General features: G+C 35.7%; 1 protein-coding gene across 1 annotated transcript in view; it reads right to left on the bottom strand.

Annotated features, from left to right (window-relative positions):
• Positions 1-4,260: 4,260 nt before the first annotated feature.
• The window catches only part of LOC143410600 (rotatin-like), a 45,193-nt gene continuing 32,635 nt past the window's right edge, over positions 4,261-16,818 (bottom strand). The window contains exons 13-16 of the mRNA XM_076871440.2: positions 15,939-16,141; positions 12,023-12,290; positions 6,144-6,247; positions 4,261-5,052 (exon numbers count right to left, since the gene is read on the bottom strand). Of these exons, the coding sequence (XP_076727555.1) occupies positions 4,966-5,052; positions 6,144-6,247; positions 12,023-12,290; positions 15,939-16,141 (662 nt within the window). The 3' untranslated portion in view covers positions 4,261-4,965. The remainder of the gene's footprint in view (positions 5,053-6,143; positions 6,248-12,022; positions 12,291-15,938; positions 16,142-16,818) is intronic.

The raw sequence follows: 16,818 nt of genomic DNA, 5'->3' as shown, positions 1-16,818 counted from the left end.
AGGTGTCACTTACAAATAAATGGGATTTGGTGTAGAGAGGTAATTACCAAAAAAAAAAAAAAAAGATAAAAAATGGCAGAGATCTGGGAGATTTTCTAGAGAAAATGGTGAGGAAAAAAAAGAAAATCTGGAAGATTTTACTTTGGATTGCTTAGTAAGTGCATTGGTTTTGCTCTACCAGAAACTGAAACTGGAAAAAATCATTTAGTGTGATTTATGACACTTCCCCACAAAATGAAATGCATTCAAGAAGGCCTCAGCCCTTAATCAAGAGATTGGAGAATGACTACACATTTACATATTTAAAAGAAAATACTAGATATGCATATTTCTAAAATTTTGAAGCAATTTTGTTTTTAATCAATCAATTTTAAATTTCTATCTTTGAGAATGCTGGGAGTTTTTTCAGACTGACTACTCTTGTCTGCTCAGCCTCATTTCTTCATGACGTAAGTAGACCCCTACCGCTGGTGCTTCCACTTCACAGGGATAAACCTCACATAGGGTATTGGGGAAAAGTCATTGAAAAGTCACCTTGCTGGACAATCTCATAGTAACTAACATCAATCTCATACTAACATTTGTTGCTCTGGAACTGGAAGTAATCACAAAGTCTAAATACAGGTTGGATAGACTGAATAAATGTCTAACCTTTCTTATTTTTTCTTTAGGAGGATGACACCTTTGCCCCTAATAACATCATGTCTTTCTTTCAAACTAAATCAGAGCATTCACCTGCATGGCTGAATCTGGTGGGTGCTTAACCAAACCCCAGCACACCTTCTCTACTAGCAGAGACCTGTGCTACTGGATGCGACAGTGTGCCTAGGTAAGTGACTACAATTCTTAGCCTTGCAACAGTCAATGACCATGTGCTACGTTCTGTCCAACAAAATGTGTGTGCAAGCTGTTGAGATGGTCTTTTGGGAAGGCTCCTTAAAAAGATAACACACAGCCAGGGGATCCTTTCTGCTTCCTAATTCTCATGAGGTACCTTACTGAAGGAAGTGTATAAATATGAGAAAGTAGATAGATAGATAGATAGGCAGGCACTGGGGTCCCTGAGGACACTTAGCTATGGACAAACCACCTATGAGTTTCCAGGATGTAGAAAACCACCATTGCTACCACAACCATCCAAAAAGCAAAGCAAAACAAAAACAAAAAAGGAAATCCTCTCCTACTGAAAGTATTATTATTTTGGACTCTCAACTCCATGAAATCATGGCTTTTTCTAACAGACATCAAAGGCAGCTTTAAACCAGGTATCACGACCATCAATTAGTTCTTCCCAATGGATTTTTTAAGATTGTGACCAAAAAATAGTAATAAGTCTCCATTTTACAATCTTTCTGTAGTAAGCCAAAGGAAGAATGTTCTAATAAAGAATTTAAATAAATAATGTATTCAAAATCTACACCAAATTGCAAGCAATCTGCTGCCAGAATGCTGAGGCTCACTGCCCAGATGAATCTAAATGGGACTCACACTCCAAAATCATGCCCACTGGCAGAGAGAAATCAGGTAAAGGAGTTATTGAAAAAGAAGAAATGCACGAAAATTCTTGACCTTGGACTTATGTTACACACTTCCCCCCGACCTTCCCAAATTTTTTTTTCACTTGGCTTTCAAGCAAAATTAAAAAGAAATTCACTGAATGTTACCATAAGGATGTTTTGTGAACACTGTTCTAAAACAGCAGATTTTCTTTTTTCAGAAACAGATTTTCAGTTGCAGAAGGAGCAAATGAAACGCAAAGATAAATGTTGTTGGGGACATTTAAAACAGGATCACACTGAGCTGCTTGCAAATGTGGCTGCCAAACCTCAGAATTCCTGGGGTGTTGGCAGAGTCTTCTGTACATCCTGAGCCTCAAGGCTCAGCACACTCACTCAGTCCCACATGATTTATCACTTCAATTGTAAGAGAAATTTCCTAGGAGAGATAACTTTTAGGAAGAACAAACTGAATTCCTCTATACCAAGTTTCATTAATTCACAGAAACACTAGTAGCTTATGACTGAATCCCCATACTCTTTGGATCACAGTACAATAGGTGGAAAGAAGAAAGTGGCTTCTCTAAGATTTTTCTCTTGAATGTTCCATTTTTATAAATCAAATGAAGAAAGCAATATTTCATCAACTGAAATACAATCAAAACAACCCGACAAACAGAATGAAACACATCAAATCACCGAAGCATATTTAATGCATGGAAGCAAAGCCTTGTAAGATGCAGGTTCTCAATGACTTGCTGTGTGGCTACAGAACCATGTACCTCCAATAGAAACTATCAATCTCTGGAAGGTTGGAAAGTAGTTTGACAGCATGAGTTACTTCTCAGCATACTCGGCTCCTCAAAAGGAGAGAAAGTTTGCAAGGAATGAACATTTAATTCTTTAAGATACATAATTGTTTGAAAATTTTATAATAATTAATCACTGGTAACATCTAAGGGATAATCAACCACATACTAGGCACTGTACTAAGCACTCTGTCTTCTTCACCAACTTTACAGGTTAAGTATCCTTTTCTGAAAAAACACTCAAGCATACTCAACCCCAGAGGTTGCAGTGGTGGGGCCAGAGATAATCATAGCTCCACACAACTCCAGAGCCCTCTGCTGTTAACCATTCTCTCAAGCTGTCTCACTTATTGATAAAACTACAAGAAGAGATGGCCATAGCCAGGGATGGTAATCATTACTTAACCATTATTCTGCCAAATCTGAAGAATATATCATCATGGGTCAAGAAGCAGATTTGAAAAAATAAAATACCTAGGAATAAATCTAACCAAGAAGGTAAAAGACCTCTACAATAAAAATTACAGAACACTGAAAAAAAATTGAAAATGACAGAAGATGGAAAGATTACTATGTTCATGGATAGGCAGAATTAATAATATGGTTACCATATTATTAAATACCCCATCAAAATACCAATGACATTCCTCACAGAACCAGAAAAAGCAGTCCTAAAAATCATATGGAAAAATTAAAAAGTCAAATAGCCAATTCTAAAAATAAAATTCTAAGAAAACAAAACAAAACCAGTGTTGGAGGCATCACAATACCTACCTTCAAAATATGCTACAGCATCAAAAACTGCATGGCACTGGTATAAAAACAGACACATTGACCAATGAGACACAAAAGAAGACACAGACAAATCCATGTAGATACAGCCATCTGATCTTATCAATGGTGCCAAAAACATATTGGAGAAAAGATAGTCATTTTAACAAATGGTGCTATGTGTCATATATGTAAAAGATTGAAACTATGCAAATCAAAACTACACTGAGATTTCATTTCCAGTTAGAATGGCAGCCACCAAAAATACAAATAATAAAAAATGATAGAGATTGGTGTAACTGTAAATCTGAACCACCACTATGAAACAGTATGGAGGTTCCTCAAAAGACTAGGAATGGAACTACTATGTGACATAGTTAAACCACTCCTCAGTGTTTATCCTAAAGAATTAAAATCAGTATACTACAATAATATGTGTATAGCCCATTTTTGTAGCAGCACAATTCACAATAGCCAAACTATGGGACCAGTCTAGGTATCCATTGACTGATGTAAGGATAAAGAAAATGTGGCACTGGGAGGTCATAATCCACTTGAATCAAATGTATGAAATATGATATGTCAAGAGCTTTGTAATGTTTTGAACAACAATAAAAAAATAACAAAAAATAAATAAAAAATTAAAAAAGAAAGAAAATGTGGCATAGACATACAATAGTTTTACTCAGATATAAAGAATAAAATGATGTCATTTGCAGGAAAAGAATAGTACTTGAGAGCATTATGTTAAGTTAAATAAATCAGACTCAAAAAGTCAAGGGTCATATGCTTTCTCTCATATGTGGAAGCCAGAGAGAAAAAAGTAAAAAACAGGGGGGCAGATTCATGAAAAGAGAAGAGAAGCCAGTAGATTAGAGCAATAAGACCAGTGAAAGGGAGGAGGGAAAAGAAAGGGGTGATACTGAGGAATGAAACTGACCAAATTATATTGTTTTATTGTATGCATGTGCAAGTAAGTAATAATGAATCCCATTATTGTGTATATTATGCACCTATGAAAATTAAAATTAAAAAAAACCAGAATAATAAAGAAGCAGCTTTGGGACTTGAGCAACTTCAGGAATTGGGCTGTTTTATTAATGGTCTACCCAAAGAGTATTAAAAAATACAATTCCATAATGGATATCGTTAACTATAATCCTAGATGAAAGCCATTACTTTTTTAAAAATATATTGTCTCCCCTAAAGCATAAACTTTAATGTAACCCAATTATTTGTTTTCTTCAGAAATTCATGGGCATAGCTAGAAAGGAAACAAAACTGCTCCCCTTATTTTAAAAAGAATCAGACTATATAAAAACACAGATTAATAGCCCACAGACTACTACAGTACAGGAAAGACATAGCTCGGTTGTTCTGAAATGTGTTCAGAGGATAAAACTGGTGTCACTTAAAATGAGTAACGTGCTTTGAAAAGAAAACTCTCTCCTAACATGCAGATCACAGGGCAACATGGATACGGGGTCAATGAAATCTATTCTCAAAAGATTGCAATTCAAATTGGTGATCTTAAATCAAAGCTTCCTGTTCAAGGTCAGTTCTAATTAGGCCCAGTTCTTATCACCTAAGAGCACACTTCAGCCCAGCAGCAGCCACTGGCAAAGAAAATTAGTACCAGGAAAAAACTGACTTGGAGAAAGATCACAGACACATTTTAAGAAATTATTATATCTTAAACCTTCATCTATTAGGATGTTTTACTATTTTAAAAAATGTTACAATGAAAGTCTAACTAAATATTGACACATATAATGCTTTTGACAAAAAATAGCTCTGCAAAATTTAGTAATGGTGTAGAAAACTATTGTTTTACTATGGCTTGTCTAAATATTTCAGTATCCTGACAACTAATTTAGTGGTTTCCAAGTTTAACTATAAAACTTACCTTTCTTTGCTAAGGAATATGCTTCATCTACTTTTCTTTTTATCGATGGGTTTTTCAAAGTTGTTTTGGCCTGGAGATAATATAGACCAACCCATGAATTAGACTTATTCCCATATGTCAAGAATTAGGATAATACAATACTAATTCTGTCCACTGCTAACTACAGTGTTAAACAGGTACCATAAAATACAATAAGGTAACTACAGAATTATACAGTTAGTGTTTCCTACTGTGGTAATCCCCCGACACCTTCGTCCTCCTCCTACCTCACCTAACCATTATCTGCTGTCCAATTACTCTTTTTACCTTCTCCTTTTGTCCTTCTCCCCTAATCTCAATTTGTTTTTTTAAACCAGTTAACCTTTAGTTTCAGTATTCATATTCCCTCAAATATCAGATTTTAGATGGAAGTAGTTCAAAAAAACATTTACTGGTGGTTACAAAGTGTCAAATCCTGTGTGCAGCCCAGGGGACAACAGGTGGGAGGGAGAGCAAGGTCAGGGGACCTTGGTGAGGGGGGGTGCTGGAGGCAGGGTGGAACACGGCACAGTCGGGGACACTGGGCTGAGAGAACACCATTCTGGGAAGGCTGTCTAAAGGCACAGAGTTGTCTGGCTACTATTTTACCACTAGATACTCACAGGTATTTTAGGAGTGAGATGTCTGCAATAAAAGAGAAGACCAAATGCCAGAGAATGGGAAGCTAGAGGGCCTACTGTGCTGTGCATCTCTCTGGGCAGGCCTTCTACTGGCCTTTTAAGAATTGAACTAATTTTTAAAATTCAGCAATGATAAATACAATAAACAACTGAATCATATATTTGGATAAAACTTATTTGGTCTCGTATCAATGCATTTTTCCTTGACACATCTTTTTGAAGAAATAATCTATATTAAAATTATAACACAATGGCAAATCAATTTAAATTAATAGGGAAATTCACTTAAAAGATACTCTTCTGAATTGGGGCCTCCTGATGATTAAATGATATAGATTTCAACTGATGGATTACTAACTGAATGAGTGAACAAAGAAAAGATGGGTCTTTGCCTTCATTTCTTTTTCTTTTTTCTTTTCTAATACTCCTCTGATATCCTTGGATGCACCCTCACAGGCCTGGCTGTTTGCCCCCAATTCATAAGATGATTTTTAAAACTGACCTTCTGGTAATTATATGTCAAAGCCCAAAGTGCAGCTGCTGCAATCCTCTGAGCATTTTGATTCTTACTTTCCAGACAGGCAGCTAGTATGGTAATGACTTTTTCTAAAAACAAACACATTTAAAAAATAAAGTTTAGTCTCAGATATTAAATGCACTCTTATTTTGGATTAATCAGATACCCCTTTCTCCAAGTTGGTATCACAGCACTGTGGCAACTTTTGCTCTATGGAAAAAAAAAAAAAAACTCAAAAACAGTTATTTTCATGATAGGCACAAATCTCTTGGCCCAAGCTCAACAGAGGCACATTCACTTAAGGACAACAGTAGTGCAAATAAGTACATAATGAATTATATTAATGAGTTATTCAATGATAGCTAATATTTGAGTATGCAGGAAAATAGATTTGTCATCATCAAAATTTATAAAGACCAATACACAACACATCATATCATGGGTTAAAGGTAAAATAGTTGAGAAATACTACACTGATTACAATTTTCAAAAAAAAACTAAACATTTTAAAGGAATTTTATGTGTGTATATCAGAGGAAAAATTGATTTAACCTGCATACTAATACACAAGATATGTCCACTTTACAAAGCCAGCTTGAGCAAAAATGGAGCCTTACTAATTATGTACCAGTCTATTCATTTCAAATGATGATTCAGAAGTCCCCTTCTAAGGTAATTGTCAAGGTATTTCAGAACAATATTTGAACTTACTTTATTATTTATTTTTATATATCACCAAACTGTATCACATTATTTACCATCTAAATTGTATGATTTTAGCATGTTGCATTTTTAAGGCCAAGGTACTTGCTACTGGAAATTCTCTACATTATGTGAATATTAACCAATCCCTGCCCACCAGGAATGTAACTAATTAAAATAACCCTGTTCAATGGTAAGGTTTGTGTCTGCTCATTGACATGTACTCCAACCACATGTACTAGTGCCTTACAGAGGCTACCTGAATAAAATATTTCATAATTAAACAAAAATTTTAAGTGCTTCTACTTGATTTTTTTTTTAATTTTAAGAAATTTTAAATCTTTCACAGGTAAAAAGGAAAGAGGGAGGGAAGGAGTGGGGGAGGGAGCAAGGGAAGGAAGGAAGGAAGGAAGGAAGGAAGGAAGGAAGGAAAGAAGGAAGGAGCAAGAGAGCTACCTGTTCCATCCAGGACTCAAATTGTATAGGGAGAAGGTGATGTGGGAGGTACATGTGGAACAGCAATTTCCTGCCACACTGACCCCTACTGCCTGCATACCTCATCTGTAATATCTAGCTCCCTTTAGTTTTCCTGTATCATGGCCTATTCATACCTAGTCACATAAACAATTATCAGGCATAACTTATCATGTGAAGCTATGGCTGATATTTCTTACTCAGCAAGGACAATGTCAGATGGGAGGGTGATTTTCTTGTGTTCTAGATGAGTAGCAGCAATCAATATTTTTACATATTAAACCAAACATTCAGAACACAGACCCCTGTTATCTAACTTTATATCATAACTCCTTCAACTAGTTACTGTCTCTTAAAATGTCTGAAGTACATACATAGGTCAATTAATGTGGTAAATTAATATGGCCCTTTCTGATAGTAGGTCAGCTTTTTTTAAAACCACATTTTAAAGCACATATATATAGGCTGAGGTTGTGGCTCAGTGGTAGAGTGCTTGCCTAGCACATGTGAGGCACTGGGTTCAATCCTCAGTACCACATACAAATAAATAAATAAAGAGATTGTGTCCATCTACAACTAAAAATATTAAAAATAAATAAATAAAACATGTATAAGAAAAAAGCTCATAATACATTTTTAAGTTTAATAAATCAGTATAAATTCCCTTTTTTCCTCCCTTTCCCATTTAAATATATAAATAACCTCTGGAGTATAATACTCAAATATGAGTTAATTGTGAAATGATGAGTTTTAAATACTTATTACTTTTCTTCATAAATTGACTTCATGATTCTAAGTTTAGAGTTGTCATGTTGGTAGCCTCAAATCAGTGACAGTGAGATATTTATACCATGAAAGTCAACAAATGCTATAATCAAGAGTGAATTACTGGTAAAACTAATTGGTTTCAGTTTTATGAGTATATTCTGCACAGGGGTAATAAGTAATTATAGCAGTATATTATTAGCAGATTAAATGATACTAAATTTATGGGGAAAAGAGCAAATTAGGAGGCAGTTTTATTTGTTAAATCATGACAATGTTTACCTTAAATCGGCCATGGATACAAAAGTTCAGGAAAAAACAATGAAAGTATTCTGTGAGAATCAACTGGTCATACAGAATTCACTATAAGGAGTATTACCTTTTTAGTTATTCTCTGGGTATGCTATCTATCCTTTTTGCCAGTCAAATTTATACACTTATACATGTTTAATAAAATTATATATATTCAATATATATTGACACCTTTCACCCTCCAAGAGCTAAAATATTTACCAGAATATCTGTGCCCTTGTCAGATTATGCCAACAAGGTTATGGGAACTTCACAAAATTAACAATTATTTCCTCTTTTTCTACTCTGAAAGAGACTGCATATGTTTGGAATTATTTTTACTTTGATCTTCAGGAGAACTTACTAGTGAAGCTAGCTGCATCTAGAATTTTTTTTTCTTTTTCAGTACCAGAGATCAGTGAACTATGTCCCCAGCCTTTGTATATTTTTATTTTGAGACAGGATTTCACTAAGTTGCCTATGCTGACCTTGAACTTGGGATCCTCCCCAGTAGTTTCAATCACAGGAGTTTGATGCCATGCTTAGTTAGATCTAGGATTCTCTATAATTAGATTTGGATTTTATATGGTTAGATTTTTTTACCAATTCAATATCTCTTACCATTATTGGACTTTCTGGTTTTCTAGAATAAATTTTTCTAAAGTTACTTTTTTCAAAGAAAATATCAATTTCACCATTTTTGGTTTTTTGCACATTGGCTCTGATGTGTCTAGGAAAAAATTATTTTTACTCATCTGCTTGGATATATCTGGATCTCTTGAATCTGTTTTGTAGTGTCTTAGAATAGTTTTTAATTTTTATCATTACCTCTAGGTATTTCCTTCTCCCATCTTTTTGCTACCCCTAGGACTTCAATAAACATGTAGTTAAGACTTTCATGTAATTGTCACTTACCTTTTATTCTTTTAATGCTTTCTCACCTTCTCAGATTTCCACTGCTACATTCTAGATACTATTTTTCTGATATACTTTCTAATTCCTAAATTTTCTTCTCTGCTATATCTAACTTGTATATATTATCAATACCAGATGTGCATATTAATTTTAAAATTTTGGCTATTAAAATTCTAGAATAATGCTGTCTGACACAACTTCCTACAATATTTATAACAATCAGTGCTGCTTAATAAGATAGTTACTAGCCCTGTAGCTACTGTGACTGACAACCCTAATATTTAATTTTGATTTATTTAAGTTTAAATTTGAAGTAGCTACATGTGGCTCACAGGTTATCATACTGTTCAGTGAAGGTCTAGAAATTCTACTTAGTTCTTGTTTCAAATCTCTTATTTTTCAGTTTCCCAGTCCCTGAAGGCATTTTCAAGCTTGTCATTTACTTATCTAAATATGGTATTATTAAAGTTATTTTTTTAAAACTATATTTTATACTCCTAGTATCTGAAGTCAGGCAGAGAAGTTGGCACGTTTTCCTCTGTTGGTTCTAGCTCCTGTTGCCAAGTTTCCTAATGTACCTGATTAACTTTGTACTGGTTCATGCTTTGAAAAATTATTTGTAGAAGTTTCTTGAGGTCTAGTATAAACTTGTTCTGCTATTCCTAAGCACTCAGGGACCACCTTAAAACAAGTTCTCAGCCCACTCACACCAAGAATTCCTGGGTACAGAGCTGTGGGAGGGAATTTGTGTTGCTCAGGCTGACATTCATTTTATTTTTTTTTCACCTTTCTTTACTGTCATCTGGATGAGAATTAGAGGAGGAAATCAATTCTAATTTTCTCTTCTCCTAAGAGAATGGTTCTCCTGAGTTCTAGCTTCATTCAGGAGAGTGCCACCTTAGAGGGTCTTGACATCTGTTCTATCATTTCTTAGCAATTGTCCTTGGGCAAAAGAATTTCTATACACTTCTTACTTCTCTGGGTATTAGATTTTGATCAAAATTGGCCTGAAGTTTCCCACTATCTCTTCAGCTATTTTTTTGTGGTTAATTTTAATAAAGCTTATCTAGCATGTTTTTATTATTTTTAAAGGACGCTTAGCCTGACATTACCAGAAACAAAAAATGCCATGAATCTATCTTTAACAGCAAGCCCAAGCCCCAATGCACATTTCACTCCTAACCATCTACACCAGATGTCTGAGTTCTACTGATCAGAGGCATGTCTGCTTTCCTGGTAGATTTTTAAGTTAGATGATCCTGCTAAGACCTCCACCCTGGATCCCCATGAGGAAAAAGGGGGCAAAGCCTGTGATACGCCTTAAACAGTTCCACACAGAACCTGCACAGCTATTGTCTCCCATGTTAACATTGCCTTGAAAGCCCAGTGAGATCAAGTCTTTGGGATATGGGGAGGCTCCTTTTAACTAAAAGTGTATTCATCTGCTTTAACCTAATGAAGGATGGAAAGCACTGCTGACTCCAAGAAAATACTGACAATAAATCCAGAGACATGGAGAAGTAGAAAATGCAGACTTCTCCTTCAGCTCCCTAAAGCCTTTCCTTTTCCCTACTCTCTTAATAATAAAGTGTAATAAGTAGTTACCAAAGACAAAATTCCTTATGAGAAAGGTGAATAAAGAATAAGATCCAAAAGAATGGGATCCTAATTAAGAGTAAATTATACTCCATGTATGTGTAATATGTCCAAATACACTCTACTCTTATGTATATGTAAAAAGAACAAATAAAACAAATAATAAAATCCCCCAAAAGAATAAGAGATGCTGCTGAGTAGCTCCAGTGGCTCAAGAATGGCCACAGATGTTTCCTGGGTCATCTCGTTGCTCAGAGGTAGGGCTGGTTATCCTCATTTTACAAACATGAGGACTGAAGCAGGTACGGCAGAACAGAATGAAAACAACCTCCGATGTACACTCCCCATCGACGAAGAGCACAGTGTCAGTGGAGAAGCAATGAGAATCAAGAGTAGTTAATGAGGGGAGTTAAAAGCTGACTGAACTTTAAAAATGCTTCTATACATTTCCTGAAATTTAATAATTATTATCAGGAAAACAGAATCATTACTGTACACACAGCAGAGCATAGGCAGAATTATTTCCATTCACTTGGAAAAATGTGTGTCATGGAAAAAAAGCCTTTGATAAAAGATTACATGAAACACATGGAAGGAAAAAAAGACTAGACTCTACAAGATGCAGGTTCTGGGGGTCGGGGGGAGTCCAGGAATAAACAGATATACATTGAAATGCAGAGTGTATCCTAGTGTTGATGCAATGGAGAAATAAAACAAAGGGAAAGGGGAAGAGAGTGGTGGGGAGGGAACAGGGGGCAGGGAGGGTCCAACTTTAACTGATGGGTCTGCAAAGTCTTCCCTGACACAGCTGTATTTGCTCAAAGACAGAGAGGCGATTGCAGGGGACTTGCAGCAAGAACAAGGAGAGCCAAGGTCAGCAAGCACCCCTACACACAGTTTGTCCTCCTGTATCCAGTTTGTCCATGGGGATAACATGATTTATTAACATCCAGAGACTCCAGGCAGCTCAAAGAAGGCAAAGCCTTGCCTGACTCATTCCCCCAGCCCCTGCAACATAAATACCTGGCAAATTATAAAATTATTTTGTGTTTTAACAGCCTATGAATTACCACATATATAAAAGCACGTTTGTGTGTGTGGTATATAATATGAATACTTACCATTAGCCAGAATCTTGGGCTTATTTGCAGGACTGAAGCACATATTATGAAAAATAAGAAGTGGTATGTAAGGGCTGCTCTTATGCTTGTATTTGCTTATCTCAGTAAGTAAGTCTAAACAGCCATCAAGCCTCAGGATCATTTGCTGCCCATCTTCTCCAAAAGATATATTCAAGAGTAACTTCAACCAAAGAATGGTCAGATTACTGAGATGTTTATTTCCTCCTTTTGGCAATGTTAGAGACAGAAAGTTCTGTAAGAAGTTACTCTGTGGGTAAATAGAGAGAATATTATTTTCTTTTTGGGTCTTTGTCATTATTTCCCTAGTCCCTTTGTGACCAATTAGCTAGCATTATGGTATCCTCTTTTCTAACCTAAATTTCTCTTTCCTCCCAATACTGTCTAAATACTTCATCTATATCATTCCCAAGTATTAGTGAAAAGGGTAAGAGGAACAAAATAGTGCTCAAATTTTAATTTCAGCTCATTTTTTTTCTCCTGATGATGGAATTCAGTAAGCTATAGTCAACTCAATTATTCAGGATTGATAATCCAGTTTGGGGATTACTTTAGGCCTCTTGAATTTTCTCTTTCTGTCTGCCTTCTGGCAATTTTGCTACTCATTAAAAAATTTCCTATGGAGAGGAAAAAGAAACAAAACCCCAGTCAGGAAAACTAGTTAACAACTCTGGTAATAGTGGGGTATTTTGCAACAACTCTGGTAATAGGGGGGTATTTTGCAACAACTCTGGTAATAGAGGGGTATTTTGCAACAACTCTGGTAACAAGGGGGGTATTTTGCAACAACTCTGGTAATAGGGGGGTATTTTGCAACAACTCTGGTAATAGGGGGGTATTTTGCAACAACTCTGGTAATAGGGGGGTATTTTGCAACAACTCTGGTAATAGGGGGGTATTTTGTAACAACTCTGGTAATAGGGGGGTATTTTGCAACAACTCTGGTAATAGGGGGGTATTTTGCAACAACTCTGGTAATAGGGGGGTATTTTGCAACAACTCTGGTAATAGGGGGTATTTTGCAACAACTCTGGTAATAGGGGGTATTTTGCAACAACTCTGGTAATAGGGGGTATTTTGTAACAACTCTGGTAATAGGGGGTATTTTGTAACAACTCTGGTAATAGGGGAGTATTTTGCAACAACTCTGGTAATAGGGGGGTATTTTGCAACAACTCTGGTAATAGGGGGTATTTTGTAACAACTCTGGTAATAGGGGGGTATTTTGCAACAACTCTGGTAATAGGGGGGTATTTTGCAACAACTCTGGTAATAGGGGGTATTTTGCAACAACTCTGGTAATAGGGGGGTATTTTGTACCATAATAGCTACAAGTGTTTGTTTTTTTTTCTTTCAGTCTATACTTCCATTCTATATTCCCTTTATCCCACTTGCTTATCATTATAGAAATTAATTTCTCATGGCTATGTGTCATTCTATTAAACTTACAGATGAGAAAGATCTATTACTTGAACTATAAGAGTTATATCAACCTTCAAATAAAGTTCCTTCCACAAAACCCTACCAAGCTCTGAACTATTTGAAAGATAACATATTATTGTCTAAAGTCAGCTATATGCAAACAAAATATAAAAATTACTATATCAAACTGAAATCCACGATGGCAATATGGAAACCAGAAGTGGTTGGACATTTTAGAAGTGAAATGCACTCATTCAACTTTTATAACTGCACAGAGTAACTCATCTCTCCCTGTTTAATCTACTCCAGCTTGTCTCTTGGGTTCTCCTATTCCTAAATCAAGACATTAGCTTTAATTTATAAAATTAATCTTAAGACTTTTACAAAAAGAATCCTGATTATACACATAAAATGGGCTGCAAAAATATTAGCAATATTTTCCAAGCAACAAATACACTATAAAATGACATGCCCATTTTAAATAACATTTGCCATCACTCATGCCTATTTCTCATTTCTCAGCCCAGAATGATGCTCTTAGATTTACACCCTATCTTTCCTATTCAGCTAGATTCTATCATGATATCGGAGATTAAAGGATGACCACAGCAATAAAATATATGTCAGTGCTTTAAAATGCACACATCCTATGGACATCCCTCCTCTTTGTTAGATCTAAAGATAATTTTAAACGATTTTATGCACCAGTTAGAAAGTGCAGAAACCTCATGGCAGAAAGAGCAGACATTTTACAACTGAATTGAATAACAGCTCTGGCTGCATTTTCTAATCCCTACTGATGAATAACGGAAAGGTGGAACACTAGCATCCTCATGTCCACTGATGAGTGACAGAGAGGAGGAACTCGGGTGTTCAGGCTCATTATTGCTATTAAGTCATTGGAATTTCCTCACTGGAACTGAAGAAAGTGACTTGACCATTATGCTCTGAATGTGATTACAGTTGATCACAATGTTCTTCAGTATAGCACCAGAATCACAGAGTGAAAGGTGAAGATACCTTAGAGATCATTTTGTTTAACCTAATTATTATAAAAATAATTTTTTAAAAAAAATGAGGCATAAAGAGAGTCACTCAGAGTCACACAGTGAGTCACACAGTGAGAACAGTGAGACTTGGCTCTGAGGTTCCCCCAGAGGTCTGCTCTGCTTTCTGTTAGCATGTTCTCTAAGCCTAGTTCTGTGTTCCCAGCTCTGTTCTCACTACATGCTTTCTCATTCTGCAGGATGGTAATCACACACATTTAGTTCAAGAAGACTTCTCCTGTGACAAGTGACATATACAAATATTTGAATACATATATGAAATTTATTCACATACACCAACACAACTTATAATCTCTCTCTCTCATACACACACACACACACACACACACACACACACACATAAATGACATGCATGTAACATACATATGAAGAAGCCACCCAGGCATATGCTGGTAAATAATAAACTGGTTCCATTCCCTGAATGTTTTTGCCGAATTATAAAGTGTGAATAATCCCACCATGGCTGATTTCAAGATCACATGATATTGACAAGCTTGAACTTTTCTGAAACTCCCAAGAGCCAGTGGGAGGTCACTTCAGCACACCTCTGAAAACATTTTCATTGTAAGAATGACAATTCCATTTCCTAGTAAGACAGATATTTTTTTCTATTTGTTTGGTGATTACCTCAAATTATCATTTGGGGCTTCAAAGAGATGAAACAGTAGAGGAAAAGGAGACTCAGTTCTTCACAGATACTATCAACCTTTGCAATTTATCTTGTTCTTCAAGCAAAACAAACAGTAGCAATCAAATTACTATTTCATGTTAACAATAGTAATAGATAATCTGATTACATTCAAGTTTTAAGGAATTTATCCAACTAGGAACTTTATTTACATACATTAAAACACAGATCTTGACTGCACATGTATATGAGAATTTGTTTAACTAGTTCCCTCCCTTTTAAAGTACCCAAAGTTAAATCAGTGTTAAGAGTAAAGTTCTGGAACAGAAATCCCAGAGAACTCATAAAATTGCCTATTAGGTCATAAAGAAGTTAAAGTCTAACTGGGTGAAAGAGGGCTGTGATTTCATAAACCATTTGTCAATGTAAATTGAACTGAGATTGTTACTGCTCAATTTGGTCTGTTTAAAGACCATATATATTACTTTTATGATATTCAATAAATGTAAGACAGCTGTCTTTCTAACATCACCATTTATGAGAGTAGTAAAACAAAATCTCAAAACTAATAAGGATAAACTAAAAGGAAAAGGCAAGATCATAGCCTAGCTTCTGTCACTTTTTATCAACAGTGAACCTCTTAATCTTCTTAAAATCCTTTTAAAAAAACTCTCAAAATTATAATAAATTTATCCTAGAAATTGAGCCCTGAACTTTTGACTGGAAGTATTATTTAATGGAGTATCTCCTTTATGATAGGCAGGACAATTTAAGTACTTACCTTTTGAATTACTCCCTTACAGTCATGAGACAAGGCCAGATTTGAAAGAAACAGAAAAACCGTCTGCTGGATGTTGGTGTTCTCGAGAGGCATCTGAGAGGCCAATTTTAGGATACACAGCATCAGAGAGCTGCTGGAGGCTCCTCTGTGTGCAGCGTGAACGGGATATTGTCCATAACTTGACCAGCAAAGAGAACTGCAACCTTCAAAACAGCAGCCAATCATGTTATCTTCTTGGCTCCACTGTTTAGTGTTAAAAACACCATCTAGTAAAGCATATCTGCCTTTCAAAGTGACTTAGCCAACTAACCTGTGAATTGCAAATCAGCACTGAATGCTAATGCAGATGTCTACTTTCAATCTAACAGATTTACTGTATTCACTGAAGACCTAACAAACACAGTATTTTAAAATACCAGTTTTTTCCTTTTAAAAAAGAATAAAACCAGCATAATAGGTTTTTTTTTAATATTTCCTAGAGAAAACATCTGAATAAAAGCCTGAATGGAAGAACAGAATTTTAGAAATATGAGGTAACTTGGTCTAATGCCTTCATTTTACAGAAGAGACAAATGAAGAACACAGGTGTCTGGGACAGTGGGTAGTGCAATGCTGTTCTCCATGGTAGACAAGTAAAGACACCGTGCAGAAAAGCCAGTGATTGTTCAAGCTCACACAGCTGATAGGCAGAGACAGCCAGCAGTGGCATGTAACTGGCTTTCTAGAGCTTAGTGATTTTCAGTAAGTAACCATGTGAGATGTACCAAGGAAGAAAGATAATCAGAAAAGAATTAGAAATACAGTTTAATGCTTAATTAGTAAGACTGTACTGTAACAAAACCCTAAGGTGGAATCAACCTGTGAAAGCAGCTACAAGGAG

The sequence above is a fragment of the Callospermophilus lateralis genome, chromosome 11 (assembly GCF_048772815.1).
Source record: "Callospermophilus lateralis isolate mCalLat2 chromosome 11, mCalLat2.hap1, whole genome shotgun sequence".
Classification (NCBI taxonomy): Eukaryota; Metazoa; Chordata; class Mammalia; order Rodentia; family Sciuridae; genus Callospermophilus; species Callospermophilus lateralis.
Note: the sequence above shows the minus strand (reverse complement) of the source record. Positions and strands in the feature narration are given on the sequence as shown.